This window comes from Nicotiana sylvestris, chromosome 10 (assembly GCF_000393655.2).
Source record: "Nicotiana sylvestris chromosome 10, ASM39365v2, whole genome shotgun sequence".
Classification (NCBI taxonomy): Eukaryota; Viridiplantae; Streptophyta; class Magnoliopsida; order Solanales; family Solanaceae; genus Nicotiana; species Nicotiana sylvestris.
The window spans coordinates 28,085,290-28,107,262 of record NC_091066.1 but is presented as its reverse complement, the minus strand read 5'-3'; the positions used below and the strand labels follow the sequence as shown (position 1 = coordinate 28,107,262).

Sequence of the window (21,973 nt, the reverse complement as noted above, 5' to 3'; positions counted from 1 at the left end):
CCGCACCTACGGTCTCGTAGGTGCGACCAATCATCCGCACCTGCGCTTCAGCCCCTTCTCATCAACTTCCACATCTGCGACTAGCCTTCTACTTCTGCGGGCTCGCACCTGCGGTCCCCAATCCACATGTGCGGTCATGACAGACTTCAGCAGCTTCAGCTGCAACTCTCCAACTCCAACTCCTCATCAACCATCTGAAATCACCCCGAGGCCCCCAGGACCCAAACCAAAAGCACTAACAAGTCATATACCACTATTCGAACTTATACCAATCTTCAAAACACCTCAAACAACATCGAATCAACCAAATAGCATCGAATTCAAGCATAAGGTTCCAAAATCTTCCGAATTCCGCTTTTGATCAAAAAGTCTATCCAACCTCACCCGAATGACCTAAAATTTTGCACACACGTCACAAATGACACAACAAACCTATATCAACTTTTGTAATTCCATTCCGATCCTTATATCAAAATCTCACCTATCAACCAGAAAATGCCAAACATCCAATTTCGCCAATTCAAGCCTAAAACTACTTCGGACCTCCAAAACATATTCTGATCACGCTCCTAAGTCCCAAATCACCTCCCGAAGCTATCCGAACCATCGAAGTTCACATACGGGCCCTTTCACATAAGTCAACATCCGATTGACTTTTCCAACTTAAGCTTACTCAAAAGAGACAAAGTGTCTTAAACCTTACCAAAACCTCTCCGAACCCGAGCCAACCAACCCGATAACACATAATAAAACTGAACTAGACAATAAAAAGTAGAAATGGGGGTAAGGAGTGGTAAATCATGAAACAACCGGCTGGGTCATTACAGCGCAATCAACAACTGCAATTGTCGTCCCTCCGATACAAGTGGAGCCGTTTCAGATTACCAACAACATGTTGCACTTGCTACAGAACAAAGGGTTGTTCTCGGGGTCTTACATCGAAGACCCACAACTACATCTGAAGAATTTCCTATCAATTTGTGTCACTCAAAGACAGCCGAATGTGACACCCGAAGCAATCAGATTGTTACTGTTTCCATTCTCAATGACGGGGAGTCTCAAACTTGGCTGAATTCGCTCCCAATAAACTCCATTGCTACTTGGGAGGAACTAGTCAAGTAGTTCTTAAAAAAGTTCTATCCACCTAACAAGACTGCAAGGCAAATTGATGAGATATTGCAGTTCAGGCAGAAACCAACTAAAATTTTGTAGGAAACTTGGGAGAGGTTTAAAGGCATGTTGGTGAAATGTTCACACCATGGCATCCCAGATCAGATACTAGGATAGAGATTTTATATGGGTTTGGCTAAAAGTCTGAAGGCCAATGTAGATGCTTCAGCCGAGGGTGCATTCCTGAGCAAATCATTCACAGAGTGTAAGATTCTTCCTGACAAGATGGCTCAAAATTCAGGCTGGATGATGTGGGATACAACACTTACTCCAATAGTGCATTCTGTTGCTCTTGACCCAAATAATACAAATGCAGAAAACACAGCCACTCTCATGACCCAGATGATCTTGTTGACAAAGAATATTGATGAGATGGGCACGAAACAGGTTCACATTGTTGACAGAACAAATGGAGGCATGTGCACTCCCTGCATAAATCAGTCATATGTTTGCTCATGGAGTGGAGAGAATGATAACCAAGGCTTGAGAGAAGACATGAATTACGTCAATAATTTTGAGGGTCAGAGGCAAGGTGGACAACAATGGGGACCTCAAAAAGCAGTATAGACCAACCCAGTAACAGTACAATACCAATCCTGAGGAGCACGACCACAAGGCCAAGTCGTGTCCTATCAAAGGCAACATGGCTACAATCAGCAGTACCAACAACACTTGACTTACCAACAGCCTCATCAATAGTAGGTGACCATACAAGACAATAGTAATATTATAGAAATCAATAGCATGCTGTAACAAATCATTGGGACAAATGGAAGGATGTAAGAAAAGTTAGCCGCACATGATTCGGCTATTAAAGGCATTAAAACTCAATTAGGCTAGTTGTTCATGGATTTAAACAATAGCCAACAAGGAACATTGCATGCAGACACAAACATCAATCCAAAAGAGCAGAACCCAAATTAGTTAATGGCAGTAAGTCTCAGGAATGGAAGGGATTCAGACAGAGAGCAAGAAGTTGCTCAAGCTAGTAGAGACACAATGCCAATTACTCCAGTGCCATTCGAGATTGACGAATCGATGGAGCTCACAAAGGTTTTAATTGAACAAGCACAAGTTGACAAGGCAAAGAGAAGGAAATTGAACAACTCCCAGAATAGGTGGTGGAAAAGACTTCTAATCAGGAAAAGACACAAAGCAGTGGGCAGAAGCTAATTCCTGCACCATTCCCTCAAAGGTTGGCAAAGCAAAAGAAAGATGATCAATACAGGAAATTCATGGAAATGCTCAGACAAATTCAATTGAATATTCCGCTGATGGATGCTTTGAGGGAAATGCCAGGTTATAACTCTGACTTAAAATTATAGTGAGGTAGTGACAAGACCTATGGCTCAAAAATTGTCTGATCTCAGTAGTTTCACTATCCCATGCACAATTAGAAGTTATGCTTTTGCTAAAGCATTGTGCAACTTGGGAGCCAGTTATGCTTTGGCAGAGCTAGACCGACCTCAATGTTGCTGTAACTGGCTGATCGCACAGTGAAAAGGCCAATAGGAATTCTGGATGATATGATCATCCAAGTGGGGAAGTTTGTATTTCTTGCTGATTTTGTTATTCTCGACTGTCAAGTGGACGAAGAAATACCAATAATTTTGGGAAGGCCGTTCTTAGCCACTTGGAGAGCATTGATCGATTGTGAGACTGGAGAGTTGAAAATGAGGTTAAATAATGAATAAATAATATTCAATGTTCAACAATCTATGAGGAGGCCCATCGAATTTGCAAAATTTTTGCTTGTGGAGGCGGTTGATGTAATACCACAAGAGAAGGATGAGACTCTTAATGTCAGAGACCCGTTAGAAGCTTGCTTGATGAATTTGAAAGATGTGGATGGTGAATAGTTGGCAGAGTGGGTTATGGCTCTCGAAGGTCAAGGGTTCTAGAAAAGGGAACCCCAGTTCGAGCCACTACACTTAGAAGAAAGAGAAACACCACCTGCAAAGCCATCAATAGAAGAGCTGATAACTATGAATTTTAGCCTATCTTATGCTCTCTTTTGCTTAGGTTTTGGATAAATAATGTGTAAAAGTATTCCCGAAAACTGAATTAATGTGCTTGTCTGCAGGATTTGGTCAAAATGAGGCAAGAAAGCCATAATCGACTCATGAAGGAGCTAAATTTGCACAAGTTCAAAGCTGAGACTAAAGCGCTGACCGCGATGGAAAAGAGTGGCTGTGTACGGTCCACCGCTGAAGCCGCCACAATTACACGGTCCGTGAAAGTGAGATTCAAAGAAGATGTTTTGGGTACAACAGTGACCGCTGACCGCAATGAAAAAGCGCCGTCGCGGAATACCTGAAGCGGCCATGGTGGTATTTTTGCTGAGAGCATTGATTGAAGTTCAGAGACTCTGCAAGTTGAGCTTGAATGAGGAGCGCAGTCTACGCCCAAATTACGCGGCTGCGATTGATGCTAATGTGGAGGCGGTGACTTTTATGCTATCCGTGAAACCGAGTCCAAACCGAGCACAAAATTGAAGAAAGACGATCCGTGCTTGTTTTTGTGCGGCCGCAAAAGTCCACGCACTGAGGCACCCAGTATTTCGCTGACAGCGGAACCTCTGTAGGGGTATTTTTGTCCAGTAATTTCAACTGTGTATAAATAGATCTTTTTCACATTTTTAGGTTATCTTTTTGTATCAGTAAGTTCGTGAACAACCGTACTTTGCCATTTAGAGTAACTTTAGAGTAGCTTTAGCTTATATTCTTAGATTTTATTATTGTAATTAAATTTTATGGCTTATATTTCATCTCCATCTTTGCTTCTACCTTGATTATGAGTAGCTAAACTCATTAGCTAGGGTTGTGACCCAACCCTAGTGTGGGTATTTAATGGGTCTTCAATTTTAGGACTTAATTATTTATGGGTTAGTGATATTTAGCTTGATTCATACTTTAATTGTAGAATTGGTGGTGGCAAATACTGATTCGTGCCTTTGTGACTTAGACTCTTCTTGAGAAAGAGGGACTAAGTCTAGGAAAATTAGATAACAAGGAATTAGGGTGCATTCAAGAGATTGATAGCCCCAATTAAAGGGTTAAACCTAGAGATATTAATACCCGACTTGAGCCAATTTTACTTGCACTGTTTGAACACCCAATTAGACTTGAGAAAGCCAATTAAGGCAAAGTCACTCAAACTACCGAGAGGTATAGAGTGAGTAATTATGTGTCTTATCCTAAATTTTAGACCCCATTAGATACTCGCCTAGGTGTAAGTCACTTCACCAATCAATAGCATTAAACGTAGAATAGAAACAAATCCAAGTATGGTTAGAAGTGAAATTAAAAGCAACACACGTAGCTAGATTAGATAGAAACCTAACTCCCAACCAATATTAACTCCCTATGGATATAGATCCCGACCTTTCAGGTAAAAGCTGCATCGACCACTCCTCGCTATTATATAGTGGTGCAGGGTTGGAGCCGATCACTTTTTGGCATCATTGCCGGGGAGTTAAACGGTTTTGGCTATCTATCTGACTAGTTGTGTGTCTTATTTTTCTTTCCTTATATTTTACTAACTTGTGTGAGTTAATCGATTCAGGTACAAAATGGCAAATAATGATCCTATCAGAAATGTTCTCCCGGGGAGGAGGTAGATGATAATGCTGAAGATGAGGTGCCTCTAGTACCTCAAGCTCAAAGAAAAGGCCACCAGGTCAATGAGGACATTCCAGACCCTCCCCCAGCTCCTCGGGTGCTTCCAAATGATACGCAAGTGCAATTGTCCCACCTCGAATCCGGGTGAGAAATTTCCAAATTACAAATGTCATGTTGACCTTATTGGAGCAAAGAGGGTACTTCATAGCCGCTCTCCATCAAAATGCATATAAACATCTAAAGGGCTTTGTGGATACCTGCTGGGAAAGCAAGCATACAAATGTGTCGGAGTACGCATTGAGACTAAGATTGTTCCCTTTTTCACTTAGAGGGAAAGCTTTGGACTGACTCGAAAGACTCCCCAACAATTCCATCACTACGTGGGATAAGTTGGGTGAAAATTTTATAGCCAAGTTTATCTCACCGAGACATATGGCTGCATTATGGGATGAGATCTTAGGTTTTAAACAGGAGCCAAATGAACCCCTTCATGAAATCTGGGATAGATATAGACCTATGGTCAAGGAATGCCCTAACAATGATATGACTGAAGCAATGATCCAACAAATATTTTATCGGGGTATAAATACGGCCAATCAATGTGTGGTAAACCAGCTAGCAGGGGGTAATTTTATGAAGCTGCCATATGCCGAGGCCTGTGACATTCTTGATGAGATGGCTGACACTTCCTCAGCCTGGTAGAGTCGAGCAAATATTCCTCACGGGGACCCTCATGTCATAAATCTTCACAAGGAACTTCAAGATCACGAACAAGCCATAGCTGAGTTGAAAACAACCATGAACCAGTTAGTTAAAGCACAACTTCAGCAGATTTAGGGACCAAAGCAAGTAAACACAATGGAAGGGGTTAACATATTGGTAAACAAGAGGAGACAACGTGGTCAAAAAATGCAAGGCAATCAAGATAAATATGAGCAAGGTAGTAGTGGTTACAACCAAGATGATGGGTATGATGAGCAAAGTGAAGAGGTTCAGTATGTGAACAATTACCAAGGACAATGGGGTAATGCTCCGAATCAACAATAACAGTGGAGATCCCAAGGAAATTGGGGAAATCAAAATCAACAAGGAAATTGGAATAATGCAAACAACAATAACCAAAGCAACTGGGAGAACAACAACCAATATTGGGGCAGCCAAGGTAACCAGGACAATTGGGATAGCAACAACAACTAAGGGGGGTAGAATAATGGTAATCAAGGTAATCGGGGGCCGGGCTTTCAAAGGCCTCCAATGTTTCAACAACCAAACAACCGCCTCCATTTCGTCCCAAGGTCCTAGCTTGTCCAACAATGAGATGGGACAGATTGAGTCAATGTTTGAGCAAATGATGAAGAAAAACGCCGACTCTGATGCCCAATTGGCGTCCCATAATACCTCTATCCACAATCTGGAGGTCCAACTTGGCCAGATTTCATAAGCATTGAACACTCGCCCTAAGGGGGCACTACATAGTGACACGGTATTAAACCCGAAGGGTGGGAACAATACCGCCCATGCAATGGCGGTGACCATAAGGAGCGGTAGAGGTGGTGAAGCAAGTACCTCCAAGCAAAAGAAAGTTGTGAGTGAAGATGTTGAAGTGCAAAATGACGATGATCCAATAGTTGATGAGCAAGTGAGTGAAGAGAAGTTGGATGGTGAGGTGAGAATTAATATTCATGACAATAAGGAGGAGACCCAAAATGACGTGAACCCGTCTAGGGAAACATGATAGACATACCAGAAATGGTAATTCCTAAAGCCAAGGCTCCATTTCCAAGGCCTCCTCCACCTTGCCCTTGAAGACTTGCAAAGCAGAAGAATGAAAACCACTTCAAGAAGTTTATTGAGATGATGAAAAGTTTGTCGATCAATTTGCCCTTGGTGGAAGCTCTTGAGCAAATGCCGGGATATGCCAGTTTATGAAAGACTTGGTAACTAAAAAGAGATCTATGGATTGTGAGACCATAAAAATGACTCATGAAGTGAGTGCCATTGTGCACTCGATGGCTCCAATGCTTGAGGATCCCAGCGCATTTACCATTCCATGTACCATTGGGAGTGCAGATTTTGCAAAGGCGTTGTGTGATTTGGGAGCAAGTATAAATTTGATGCCTTACTCTGTATTCAAAACTTTGGGTATTGGTCAACTGAGAGCTACTTCAATGAGATTGCAAATGGTAGATCGAACAATAAAGAGGCTGCTTGGTATTATTGATGATGTTCGTGTGCGGGTCGACAAGTTTATACTTCCCGCGAACTTTGTAATTCTGGACTGCGAAGTAGACTATGAGGTGTCGATAATATTGGGAAGGCCTTTCCTAGCAATAGGGAAGGCATTGGTTGATGTGGAAGTAGGGGAGTTCACCTTCAGGGTGGGTGACGAAAAAGTTATCTTCCACGTTTGCAATCAATGAGGCAGCCGAATAGTACCGAGGTTTGCTCTTTTGTGGATCTTATGACAGAGGTGATAGTTGATGACATGAGTGCCATAATCAATGTGGAGGACCCTTTGGAAGCTGTATTGTTGAACGATGATGTGACTGAGGATGAAGACTTGGTAGAGTATGCCAATGCTTTGCAAGGAATGGGTTCTTACTCATATGAGCCCCGTAAACTTTCCTTGGATCTTGAGAACAGAAAGACTCCACCAACAAAGCCCTCAATCGAGGAACCTCCCGTATTGGAGTTGAAGCCTTTGCCTCCACACCTTAGGTATGAATTCTTGGGCCCTTGTTCAATTTTACCTATTATTCTTTTTTCGTGCTTAACTATTGTGCAGGTAGATGCCACCCTTGAGGTGTTCCAAAGAAGGAAGAAAGCAATTGGATGGACTCTAGCTGATATACGGGGGATAAGCTCTGCCTTTTTCATGTACAAGATTATACTTGAGGATGATGCCAAACCCTCCGTAGAATATCAAAGGAGGTTGAATGAGGCGATGTAAGAGGTTGTCAAGAAGGAATTTATCAAGTGACTAGATGCAGGGGTTGTGTACCCCATTTTGGATAGTACATGGACTTTGCTGATACAATGTGTGCCAAAGAAGGGGGTATGAATGTGGTCACTAATGAGCAAAATGAGTAGATCCCCACTGGGAATGTCATCGGATGAGGGTATGCATGGATTACTGAAAGCTGAACAAAGTGACCCGAAAAGATCATTTTCCATTACCCTTTCTTGACCAAATGTTGGATAAACTTGCCGGGTGTTCCTACTATTGCTTTTTGGATGGGTACTCAGGTTATAGCCAGATTTTGATTGCACTAGAGGACCAAGAGAAAACCACCTTCACATGTCCATATGGCACCTTTGCATTCTCACGGATGCCGTTTGGTTTGTGTAATGCACCGGCTACCTTTTAGCAGTGTATGATGGCTATATTTATGGGCATGGTGGAGGACTTCTTGGAAGTGTTCGTGGATGATTTTAGTATTGTGGGTGACTCTTTTGAAGAATGTTTGTGTAATCTTGACAAAGTGTTGGCCCGATATGAAGAGACAAATCTAGCGCTTAATTGGGAAAAGTGCCACTTTATGGTCAAGGAGGGCATTGTCCTCGTCCATAAGATCTTAAACAAAGGTATAGAAGTGGACAAAGCGAAGATTGAAGTGATTTCAAAACTCCCTCCTCCTACTTCCATCAAGGGGTTTAGGAGCTTTCTTGGGCATGCGGGGTTCTACCGAAGGTTCATCAAAGATTTCTCAAAGGTGGTAAATCCCTTATGCAAGTTGTTGGAAAAGGATGCAAAGTTTGTGTTTAATGATGATTGCATGATAGCTTTTGAGCTTCTCAAGTATAGATTGACTACCACTCCCATCATCACCACACCCAATTGGAGCTTGCCATTTGAGCTCATGTATGATGCTAGTGATGTTGCGGTAGGAGCGGTTTTAGGGCAAAGGATCAACAAAATATTTCATCTAGTCTACTATGCAAGCAAAACGATGAATGATTCCCAAGTCAATTATACTGTGACCTTAAAAGAGTTACTAGCCATTGTCTTTTCCATGGAAAAGTTCAGGCCATATTTCATGGGTACCAAATTTATTGTGCACACCGATCATGCAACACTCCGTTATTTGATGACAAAGAAGGACTCTAAGGCTAGGTTGATGAGATGGGTTCTTTTGCTTCAAGAGTTTGACCTTGAGATTATTAATTGAAAAGGGTGTAAAATCAAGTGGCGGACCACTTGTCCGCTTGGAGGAGGAGGAGGGGCCTCATAATGGCCTCAAAATTAATGATTCATTTCCGGATGAACAACTCCTCTTCGTTTCTTTGAATAATATGCCTTGATTCGCCGATATGGCCAATTTTCTTGTGACCGACATTATCCTGAGTGAGCTCTCTTCTAACCAAAGGAAGAAGCATAAACAGGACAGCTTGGATTATTACTAGGATGAGCCATATCTTTCAAGATTTGTAATGATGGTGTGATCCGGAGATGTGTTCCGGAGGAGGAACAAATGGGTATTCTTGATGCTTGCCATTCCTCATCCTACGGTGGTCATCATGGTGGGGAGAGAACTGCTTCAAAGGTTCTAAGCTGTGGATTTTATTGGCCTACACTGTATAAAGATGTTGGTGAGCTTGCTAAGAGATGTGATGTGTCAGAGAGCTTGTGGAATTTTCAAGAAGGATGAAATGCCTCTCACCACTATTCTTGAGGTTAACATTTTTAACATGTGGGGCATAGACTTCATGGGGCCTTTTGTGAGTTTGTGTAGCAATACTTACATTCTGGTGGTCGTTAATTATGTTTCCAAGTGGGTTGAGGTCGTGGCTTTGCCTAACAATGAAGCCCGAAGTGTGGTGGCGTTTCTCAAGAAAAATATCTTCACATGGTTTGGTACTCCTCAAGCAATCATCAGTGATGGGGGTTCTCATTTCTACAATAGGGCATTTGACACTGTGCTTGCAAAGTATGGTGTCAATCACAAGGTATCAACCCCTTATCATCCTTAGGCTAGTGGACAAGTTGAGGTCTCCAACAAGGAGATAAAGGGCATATTGTCAAAAACTGTCAATGCAAATAGGACTAATTGGTCAAGGAACCTGGATGATGCTTTATGGGCTTACAAGACTGCTTACAAGACTCCAATTGGTATGTCTCCGTACCGGTTGGTATTTCGGAAAGCATGCCATCTTCCGGTTGAGTTAGAACATAAGGCCATATGGGCCTTGAAGCGGTTAAATCTTGAGTGGGATGCTGCAGCAAATCTCCAGGTAGAGCAACTCAATGAACTAGATGAGTTCCGATTTCATGCCTATTCCAGCTCGTCCTTGTATAAGGACAAGATGAAGTACTTACATGACAAGTATGTCCGGAGTAAGGAATTCAAGGAAGGTAACTTGGTTCTTTTATTCCACTCTCGGTTACGACTGTTTCCGGGAAAGTTCAAGTCAAAATAGAGTGGCCCTTTTGAAGTGGTACATGTAACTCCATTTGGTGCTCTTAATTTAAAGAATAAAAATGGTGAAGTTTTCAGAGTTAATGGGCACCGAGTCAAACACTATTTGGCAAAAATTGATGAAAGCCATGTGGTGGCCTTGATCAATTTCAAATGATGATGGTAACATGCGTCGTGCCGCAACGTTAAATCAGGCGCTTCTTGGGAGGCAACCCATGTGTTTTTCTTTCTTTTTGATTTTCTCCTTAGTGTAGGATCTGTTTTGGACTAATTGGTTATGAGATTTGTGTAGGAATTTTTCATGCAGTGCAGGACTAATACTGGAAATTTTGGCTAAGTATGTAATTAGACCGGTGACCGCGCTCAAAATTCTGTGGGCAGCAGAAGCTTTCTCGTGGGGGCGTGATTCTCTAGCGGACGCGGACTTGAAAATTCCAAAATGTGACCTCTCTGAAGTTTCAACCGCGACCGCGATGGCATTTTCGCGGTGAGTGGGCCTTGTTCCGCGGTCGCGCCCACTTTTCCACTCTCAGCGGTGTTATGGAACCTGCTGCTCATCAAATCAGGTAAAATCACGGACCGCAATGGAATTCCGCGGATCGCGCTCAGATAGGTTTGTGGGTCCCGGTACTGTTAGTATAAATAGAAGGTCCCTTCTCCTTTTACCCTTTTCGAACCCTAGACTTTCTCTGAACCTAAAGCACTATTCATCATCATTTTATTGGTCTTTCAATCTCAATTATTCAAGAGTCATTCTTCTTCTACACATCTCACTACTGGTATACTCAAATATTTGCATTAATTTTATTCCTTTGTTTTCTTTCACCTTTATTTTACTGTTTCTTTGTAATTAGGGTTAACTAGATGCAAATACTGGGCTATGATGCTAAAACATTCATGTGAGTACTTGTTGTGCATGTCTAATAGGAGGTAAGGGTGTTCATTATACATGTTAATGGCTAAAAAGTGAAACCTAGGTCTAAGAGAAGTCAAAAATGCATGTCTGGTCTTAAATTTCGCGGACAACAGTCCAAATTACGTTGCTCGTGTTCATGTTTGTGAGAACTGAGTTACTTGTAAGTCCACGGATGTGATGCTTTTCCGCGGTCAGCGTTACAGAGTTTGAGAGAATTGATCAGTTAGGTCCGCGGCCGCGTTCGTTTTTACGTGGACAGCAGTGCAGTTTTCGTGGCTGCGCCTAAAATTCCGCTGTTAGCGGTGGTCAAGCTTCAGAGACTGGGTAGTCTGAACCCTAGTCTTCTGTGGCCACGGCCCAATTTTTGCGGACAGCGATAGCCTGTCGCATACCTTTTTCCGCTGACAGCGGTTCACTGTGCTGTAAATACTGTATTCATTTATCTGTTTCATCTGATATTCCCTTGAATACCAATACTAATGAGCTTTCACTGATTGTGTATGCAGCCAATGGTCGATCTAGAGGCAGAAATGATAAGCCAAAAGGGAGGGTTGAATCCTCCCGATGCAGGGGAAAATGAGGACAATGAAGGACCAAGTTACCACTAGTGGTCCAGAAATCTATAGGGAAGATGCGGAAAACCATCTAAGCTGCGGACAAAGCCGCATCCCATTTTGATGGTAGTGAGTATATGCCTTCCCTGGAAGTTTCGGAAGGAGACTCGGTGTCAACCCATGTTCTGGCAGACTTTCAAGGGAAATTCCAGTTGGGAGATGAGCCATACCCTCTTCTTCTACTGACCCGATGGCTCAGAGAAAAGTAGTGAGGTTTTAGCATTTGCTTCTCCACCTACTACACCTTTGGCCTCACCAGCGGATCCCATTGATGTTGATGCTGAGATCCCTGATGACGGAAGGGGTGGTGACACCCAAATAGGGGGGTTGGTGAGATCAAGGAACCCTGTGGTATGACAAGACCGGTTTGTGAGTGAGAAAGCCCACCACAAGTTCCAGGAGTGGTGGCCTCAAAGTTCACTTAAAATTGAGAGGGTGTTCATTGAGCGAGATCTGATACCCCACAACCCTAGTGTCAAGAGGCACTTCAACGAGAGAGTGGGGTGGGAGTTCTTCACCAGCAACTTACCGGATGCCAATGAACATTTGGTCAAGGAATTTTATGCAAATGTCGCCCATATCAAAAAGGGCACGTACTTGACCAAAGTCCGCAACAAGAAGGTTATGTTTGATGGCAAGACTTTAAATGACTATGCTGGGTTCAATGATGAGGATGAGTCCCTGTATCTAGAGAAGGTGGCTATAGATGAGTTAGCCTGCCCTTGGCTTGCATCGGTGATTGCTATTCCTAGGACTACTCTAGCTTGGCTGACACATGGGGTCCCGATCTATAGGAACACTCTGAGCTTCGAAGCGAAGGGGTGGGAAACTTTCGTGTAAATCCGGTTAGACCCTACTACACATGACAGTGATATGCGGGTCTCCCGGGCTATTATTGTGGGGGCTATCATGGCGGGATACCCGATCAACATCAGGAATATTATGGCCAAGGTGAATACCAGAGCGGTTTGCAAGGATGAGAGCTCATATCCTTTCCCAAACTTCCTTACCATGTACCTAGAGGATCAGGAAGTAGAAGGAAGGGACTTTGACACCAAAGTGAAACCAAAAAGGCCATTTTCCTGGTACAACCTTCTGGGTCCGTATAGCCACCACTTCCACTGGCCAATCTGAAGAGCTAGGGGTGGTGGCCATTGTTTTCGAGCCTTCCTATGTCATGCCACATCCTCCCTCCGGACCATCTGCTTCTATTCCTACTTCATTGCCTTTGTCATCAGCATACCCTCTGACTGCACTGCGGGTTAATCAAACTCTATCCAGCATCAACAACTGGATGCAGGCAGCTACATCAAAGCTTTCTATCCTATTCAGCGCAGTGGCAACTCAGTAAGCTCCAGCACAGCCTCAGGTGCTTGCTTCAGTGGAGGAATCACTAAAGGAGCTTCTACACAACTAGAAAAAGCTCCTGGACAACCAGAAGCTTATCATGGCCACTTTGGATGCACAGGGAAAAGAAATCGAGGACCTGGACAAACAAATGAAGAAAATGAAAAAGACTCGAGCCTCAAAGGAGTCGGTAAAGCTGCTGAGGAAGGAGGTTGAGAAGATTAGATCAGCTGGAGACATCCCACTGGACTTACTCTTGGAGGAGCAAGTTCCAGCAGCACAGGGACCAGAACAGGAGGATGACAGAGAACCGGTGAGAAGAGGGGTGATCCCCCAGACTGAGGGTTTGGAGATTGAGCTGGAGGACCCCAAGAGAGGTGACTCAGGCCAGCCACAGGACCAGCCAGTGACCCTATGCAGACAGAGGCATCATAGGGAGTTTTCTTTACTCTCTACCCTTCTCCTATTCTATTTTTGCTGATAGCATTGTGGACAATGCTAATTTTTATTTGAGGGTGGCCTTATTTTGATGATGATTTGGATAATTGGTCTGTAATAACCTTGATACTATTTTCTGTATTTTTGTACTTTTTTTTTTACTTTTGGTATGTCTATAAGGTTACCTTTCCATGTATATATTTATTCCCCTTTTATGTATATTCGCCTCAATCCCCTATTATACATATTCAGTGTAATTATCTTAGTTTACTTTATAACTTCATTTGAAATTTTCCTTAATAGCATAACTTCTTATTTCATTTAGCAGTTTCTTTTTCAATTTGTAGCTTCTTACTTTTACAAGTTTTCGTGATCAATAAGCCTTTGGTTTTATTAATGCCACTATTCTTTTCAAATGTAGAATTTGTGTGAACCGGGTGGCTCTTCCCGATGATGGATGGCGTGACAACTTGCTTAAGGGTTTGGGTCCGTTTTCTTTATGTTTTTGTGTAAATAGTAGTAATGAATAAAAGTGTCTCAAGCAAGCTTCACTTGGGCCTAACACATTTACCTTTGACCTTATGGTTAGAAACAAATTGATTTACAAAGAATGGTGCTAGTTGTGACCTTTAGACTCTTGTGTTAACTAAACAATCATCGAGTGGTTTTTGGGACCCATTTGTGTTGCTCAATCTTAGCTAGGGTTGTTGTGGGACCTCGACTCTGTTCTCTTTAGCAATCCAATAGCTTGTGAGGTGAGATATTGATTTACAAGTCCAAGTCCTGTGCCAGTAAGTCTAGAACTTGCCCTAAATGTTTGTCTAGGCGAAATTCTAAGTGTAGCTCGACTGGAGAAATGATTATAGGCTCTCTCCTTGATCCAAGTTAAAACTTGAAAGGATCCATATCCCACCAAATATGATATCCCTAGTCAACCCCGTTGAGCCAAAGCCCTTGTTCTTTTAATAACCATGATACAAGCCTTTATCCGTTCTAAAATGACCCTCTCTTGGCACCCGATCTTTCCTTAGCACAATTGGCAAAATCATAAGTTTGGGGGGGGAGGGAAGAGGAGACGAGGAATGCAAAAGTGATAAAAGGTACAAAATGAAAAAAGGAAGGCAAAAAGAAAAAGAAAGAAAAGCAAAAAAGTCAAAAAGAAAGTGAATAATATAGAAAAATGAAGGAATTCAATGAAAGCAATAGGGTTGGAATGATTAGAAAAAAGAAAAATGATTGTCATGAATAAAAAGAGTGACAGTGTGTATCTCTAGTCCCCTAAGGAAGAAGAAAATGACTCAAAGAGTCAAGAAAGTGTGAGCCAAAATGAGAAAATAAAGTGCTTAAGGAAAGATGAAACCTTTATAGACCGATATATCCTACCTTGAAACAAAAGCCTTCATTACATTCCCGCAAAAGCCCTATATGATTTCGACTTTAGTGAGCTTATATTAGTGGTAATTCACATAAGGGGCAAGCTTATGGTACTTAGAGCCGGACTTGTGACCTTCCTTTGAGAGAGATGAGTGTACTTTTCCACAATCCTTATTCTGAGTGCTATAATCTAAAGTTATATTTGCTTATGGAAAGTAGAGGAGAAAATTTGGGTTCCATAATGACCTACGTAATATAGCGAGTTTGCCACCACAGTTGGACCTGAAACTGTTTCCAGCTTACCTCGGGTATGCTTTCTTAGGGCCTAACACTACTTTACATGTTATTATTTCATGTTTTATTAGTTGTGCAGGTAGAACAAGTCCGACAGGTGTTACAGGAATGTAAGACTGCTATTGATTGGACCATGACAGATATAAATGGTATCAGCATGGCCTTTTGAATGCACAAGATTCTCTTAGAAGGGGGCCCACAAACCTTCCATGGAACATCAAAGAAGGCTGAACCCGAACATGAAGGAAGTGGTGAAGAAGGAATTGATTAAGGGGTTGGATGTGGGCATCATTTTTCCGATCTTGGATAGCATCTCGGTAAACCCAGTCCAATGTGTTTCGAAGAAAGGTGTATGACTGTTGTACAAAATGAGAATAATGAGTTGATCTCTACTCGTACAGTTACGGGTTGGAGAATTTTCCTGGATTACAGAAAACTGAACACTACCACCAGGAAAGACCACTTTCCCCTGCCATTCATTGACCAAATACTGGATAGATTGACCGGGAGGTCTCACTTCTACTTTTTGGATAGATATTAGGGGTATAATCAGATCACAATAGCCCCTGAGGATAGATAGAAAACGTCATTTACTTGTCCGTATGGCATCTTTGCCTTTCGTAGAATGACGTTTACCCTATGCAATGCACCGACTACCTTCTAGAGGTGTGTGTTAGCCATTTTCACTGATATGGTTGAAGACATTATGGAAGTCTTTATGGATGATTTATCAGTGATGGGGAATTCATTCGAAAACTGTCTTCACAATTTGAGAAGAGTGTTGAAAAGGTGTGTGGAGACAAATCTGGTGCTGAACTGGGAGAAGTTCCATTTTATGGTACAAGAAGGCATAGTTTTAGGACATCGAGTGTCAAGTAAGGTTATTGAGGTCGATCATGCTAAGGTTGACATGATTGAGAAGTTTTCACTGCCCACTTCGGTCAAGGCAATAAGAAGTTTCCTTGGGCACGCCGGTTTCTTTAGGCGATTTATAAAGGATTTCTCAAAAATTGCTAACCTCTTATGTAAACTGCTTTATCACCCCTTTGTGTTTTCTGATGATTGCAGATTAGCACTTGAGGAGCTGAAGAAGAGACTGGTGAATGCACCAATCGTCGTTGCACCCGACTGGGAGGAGCCATTTGAGCTCATGTGTGATGAGAGTGACTATGCTATAGTAGCAATTCTGGGGCAGTGAAAGGACAAAATGGTGCATCCAATTTACTATGCAAGTAGAATGCTTAGCGATGCATAAATCAATTATACCGTGACTAAGAAAGAGATGTTGGCTGTGGTGTTTGCATTCGACAAATTCAGGTCTTATTTGATGTTCAAAAGTAATTGTTTATATTGACCATGCATCACTTAGATACTTGATAGCAAAGAAAGAGTCAAAGCCACACTTTATCCGTTGGGTTCTTTTGCTATAAGAATTCGATTTGGAGATCCGTGATAGGAAAGGAACGGAAAACCAAGTGGCAGACCACCTTTCAAGATTGGAGGGAGTTGAAAAGAAAGTAGAGGTTGAAGATATAACAGAGACATTCCCGATTGAACAATTACTAGCAGTGGCAATGGAGGAGACGCCTTGGTATGCTGATATTGCTAATTATTTGGTAAGCAGTATTGTACCTTATGAACTCTCTTCGATCCAAAAGAAAAAGTTCTTTCGTGATTGTTGGTCTTGTTACTGGGATGAACCTTTACTTTTTAAAATATGTGTGGATAACATGATCCGGATGTGTATCCCCGAGAAAGATCAACCTTTTGTTTTGCAGGCTTGCCACGCTTCGCCATATAGTGGGCACTTTGGAGGAATTCGGACAGCTGCGCATGTGTTGGAGTCGGGTTTTTATAGGCCGACTTTATTTAAAGATGCCCATGCCTGGGTGAAAAGTTGTGATGAGTGCCAAAGGACCGGCAATATATCTCGCTGTCATGAGATGTCGATGACTACAATTCAAGAGGTGGAGATGTTTGACAAATGGGGGATTGATTTTATGGGACCATTTGTTAGCTCGTATGGTAACAATACATATTGGTAGCAGTTGACTATGTCTCCAAATGGGTTGAAGCGGTGTCTCTCCCAACAAATGATGCCAAGAGAGTGATAGGATTTCTAAGAAAAAATATTTTCACACGTTTGGCACTCCGAGAGCTATAATCAGTGATGGTGGACCCATTTTTGTAATAGTGTTCGCAAGGCTGTTTATAAAATATGGAGTTCGCCATAAGGTTGCCACACCCTACCACTCGCAAACGAGCGGGCAAGTGGAAATGTACAACAAAGAAATCAAAAGTGTCCTAACCAAGACAGTGAATGCGACTCGGACTGATTGGGCAAGGAAGTTGCATGATGCATTATGGGCTTACCGCACAGCATTTAAAACTCCAATTGGTATGTCACCGGACAAGTTGATTTTTGGAAAAGCATGCCATCTTCCGGTGGATCTTGAGCATAAAGCCTTATGGGTACTGCGGTAGTTGACTTTGGATATGAAAATCGCATGCACAAGTAGATTTACAGAGTTAAATGAACTCGAGCAATTCCAGTTCTAGGCATTCGAGAGTACGAGATTGCATAAAGAAAGGACGAAGATGATGCATGATAAGTACATTCTAGATAGGAACTTCAAACCCAGAGATCTAGTGTTGTTATACAACTCGAGATTGAGATTATTTCCGAGTAAGCTGAAATCTAGATGGTAGGGACCATTTAGAGTGGTGCAAATGTTCCCAAGTGGAGCGGTAGAGATTGAGTCTGAAGATGGGATGAATAGGTTTAAAGTGAATGGACAAAGGTTGAAACACTATCTTGGAATGATTGAAAAAAAGAGAGGAGAAAGATGTGATGTACTTGGAAGAACCCCAATATGTGAGTGAAGTGTAATCCTAAAAGCCTGCGTCGTGCCACGACGTTAAATCAGGAGCTTCCTGGGAGGCAACCCATGGTCCTATTGTATTCATCATGCCATGACGTTAACTAAGGCGCTCATTGGGAGGCAAGCCAATTCATAGCGTAGAGTTAGTTTAGTTTTAATTTTATTTTTGTTTAATATTGAGGCAGACTAACAAGTGAGTTTGGTGTGAATTTGAAGTTTTGATAGGTTGTGGAGCTACGTGGAAGGAAGATGTGCTCGGGTGTCCTATACAAGCTAACAGGTTGCAAAACGAACAAGAAAACATCGAGCCATCATGAGGCAAAGTCCAAATGGTAAGTTTTGAACGCCACACATTACCTAGCGAGGCAGTGACCTTATAACGCCCCAGACCCCGCCCCACACTAAATTTTCAGTGCCTCCCACGGCGCCTCACACTATCCAATGTGCTAAGGCCAGTGCCCCTAATGGTGCCTCGCAACATTCAATTGCCGCTGCCCACACCGCCTCGCGCCAAGCCTAGGTAACTATTTCAATTCTTTTGGATATTCTCGGTTAACCCCCCCCCCCCATTCCCAATTAAATTAAAATAATCCAACATCACCAAACACACACTCCACTTTACCTAAGGTTTCTTTTATTATTAACACACCCCTCCCTTAGTTAATAAACCCCCCCCCCTTTACATGACCTCATCCCAAAACAATAAAACACATAATAGAATCCAAGTTTCCCCAGCCTTACTGTCCTGTTTCCAAAGAGAAAAGCAAATTCAAAGTCCGTCTCTCTTTCTCAAGGACCACCTCACTGCCTTTCCCTCTCTTTCTCAATTCTCATGTATGATATTGTTCTCTTTCTCACTCTTATATGCTCTCTTTTTCTTATAAATTCTAGTTTGTGGGTAATATGTTCTACAAGGTGCAATAATGGTGTTATTGTGCTAAAACTTTTCCAACCCCAAATACCCCAAAGGATATCTTGTGATTGTTGTAACGAGTGTTTCACGCTCGATTCCCAAGCCGATTTCGGAGGGTGGAGCAATCCTTCACCCACAAAGAAACTCACACGCAAATAATGCATACAAGGTGTTCGATAAATTGCCTCATTGGCAATTTTAGTCCCAATTAGAGCCCGAGTCTCTGGGATTGATTGTTTTGTGTTAGGTGAGCATGATTATATGAAAACCTCAGTGTGGAGTGAACTACGAAGTCGGGGTGGATCGATAAATTGTGTTTGCAATGACATACGAGCTATGTGTAGTGCCGAAATTTTGATGCTAATACACTTACTTGATGAAGGCGAAGCCTAAGTAGCCTATGGTTTAAAGTGATTAGCATATCTTAGAGCTTTAAATGTGGGGTCACTCCGACCTATTTTTGTGATAGTTGTTGTTTCCTTGCATTGACAATTGGTATGGTTGACATGTACGTGCAATATGGGCCGTCCAACAGCTAGTTCTAAGGCACCGGCTAAGGCCAAGGCACCATCAAAGGCAAAAGCTACCTCGTCAAGCCCACCGCCAAAGAAAAGGACCAGAATTGAGGCTACGTCTAGTAGTCACAATGGTAAAGGAAAGCAAGTGGCTTCTGCTTCTACCGGGGCACAACCTCAAGAGAGAGTGACTCATGAGTATGACATCAAGAGTGTGCCCCCATCTCGGAGAGCATTTTATAGGAAGTGTCGCCCAAACTCATATCTTCTTGATTTTGCAATTGATGAGAACAAATTGAAGTCCCATTACCCTTAGATTTTGGAAAAATTACATGAACTAGGATTGGGTTTTGTATTTAAAAATTCGGGAGAAGCAAACTTTAGCTTAGTGCGCGAATTTTATGCCGGGTGGAACATTGAGGTTAAGGAGCAATTGGTACCTATTCGTGAGAGGTTGATTGATATTTCGGCGACTGCATTATGTAGATTTTTAGATGCCCCTGATGTCCCATATAGCCCGTTGTGTGACTTTATTGACCGGCCTAGTGACAAAGATATTAGGCACACACTGTGTGGTGTTAATTCAAATGCGATGTGGACACAGGACAATAGATACAACAATCGTACTTATTTGCCTAAAGTGAAGTTTACGAAAATTGCTAAAGTGTGGTTGCGCTTGGTGAACGCGAGACTACTTCCGTATGAGCATGATTTTGCTGTTGTCCAAGAAAGAGTATGTCTAGTGTATTTCTTGATGAAAGGGTGGCCGGTGAATGTGGGTCAATTGGTACGTAGTCAGATGGCACAATCTAGAAAGGGCACGCTTACTAGGATATTCTTTGTGAATCTGCTTACGCAATACTTGCATAAAGAGCAGGTAGATGAGGAGCCCTAGTTTGACATTTTGCTTCCAGCTACACCTCGAGCTACCAACATTACTATTATCCATGGGCCAGATAAGGAAGATGGTACGACATTGACTACAGCGGAGCGTCAAGATCACGATGAGAGCGTCTTGGCTCATTTGTATGGGATGATGGATTTGCAGTTAAGGATTGGGGGTCATCCTGCTACTTCAAAGTAAAGGACTTAGTTGACTGAGCAGTTCCCGCTCAACCTACCGGCACAGTAATTGGTTGGTTTAGCTACGGATCAGGGGGTGCCACTAGAAGAGGATATCAATACTCCGGAGTATTCGGTACAGGATGACGAGGAGCAGGTTGATCCAACAGTTGATGCCACTAGTGAGGATCTGGGTGATGATGTTGATGATTGGGAGGAGGCTGACCGGGCCTTTTCGATGAGGGACATCGTCTTGAGAATTTATCGGTGAGTTCTTATTCACCCTTTTTACTTTAATTATGCATTGGAGACACTGCATGTTTTAATTGTGGGGTGGTAACTCTCATTGTGCATAGTAGGAATAGATTAGAAACCATATTAGCTTCTTATAATTTTAATTTCTAGCTTCTTATATTTTTAAATTCTAGCTTCTTATTTTCTTTATTATTTGCTTCTTGTTTTATTATTTTAGGATACTCTGGAATAGTAGTGAGTAGTGCAGTAGTTTTTTTAATTTTTTTGGTCTTTTTATTTTATTTCAAAAAAAATAGTAAAACCAGAAAAATAGACTTTTCCCGACGATGAATCTCCTAGACAGTTTTCTTGAGGGATTAAAGTCTAAACAAAAAATACAAGAAAACTAGAAAATGGAAAAATACAAAAACATCTTCTTTTCTTCTTAGGTAGTGATAGTCCCCCGTGGTTTTTCTTTGTACCTCAGTTCTTTTCCCCGGGATGTAACTTAAACTGGGTAGTAGATTTTTTTAATTCTTCTTTACTTTAGAGTAGTATGTAGGAAACAAAGGAGAAGAACTTATGTGATGTACACCTTTTGACATGTTTGATGGTTGCATGCTTAGGTTCTAGCATGTGTTTCACCTACCCTGAATTTTAAATATATGATGATGCCTTGGTAAAAATGAATAGCATGTGTTATGACTATTATTTCTCGTTTGCTTGACTGGTGTTCACTTTGTGCTTTATGCTTAATATATCTCGTGGCTCTGTGAATACTTGTTTGATTGAGAGTCCGAATGAAACCGTCCTCAAGGAGTCATGTGCCATGTGTGAAGTGAGTTCTTTCATAGTCCATGTCATTGTATTTGAGTCTAGAACTTACCCGGGATATGAATTGAATTGAAATCCTAGGTGTTGCTCGGTTTGAGAAGTGATGTTAGGCTTCCTTTGATCTTTTTGAGTTTTGTTGACTAGCACAAATAATCCCTAGTTGCCCTTTTGAGCCTATAAGCCATTCTTTTGGCACCCGCATTATAAGTTTATCCCTATTTCTTCTTAATTGAATCATTTTGATCCTTAGACCTCTTAAAGCACTTGAATTGCAAAGAGAGCGCTATAAAGAAGTAATGAGGAAACATGGGTAGATTTTGAGTGGAACCAATAGAAGGTATAA

At 42.0% G+C, this 21,973-nt stretch overlaps 1 protein-coding gene across 1 annotated transcript; it reads left to right on the top strand.

Annotated features, from left to right (window-relative positions):
* Positions 1 to 6,312: 6,312 nt before the first annotated feature.
* Positions 6,313 to 7,210, top strand: LOC138879129 (uncharacterized). The gene is made up of 2 exons (XM_070158714.1): positions 6,313 to 6,456; positions 6,713 to 7,210. The coding sequence occupies exons 1-2, from the start codon at positions 6,313 to 6,315 to the stop codon at positions 7,208 to 7,210; spliced, it is 642 nt and encodes a 213-aa protein (XP_070014815.1).
* The last annotated feature ends 14,763 nt before the right edge of the window (positions 7,211 to 21,973 follow it).

Coding starts and splice junctions, on each gene's coding strand:
- LOC138879129 (XM_070158714.1), top strand. CDS start 6,313: ATGGCGGTGACCATAAGGAGCGGTAGAGGTGGTGAAGCAAGTACCTCC. Junction 6,457..6,712: donor AAGAGAAGTTGGATGGTGAG/GTGAGAATTAAT, acceptor GGGATATGCCAG/TTTATGAAAGACTTGGTAAC.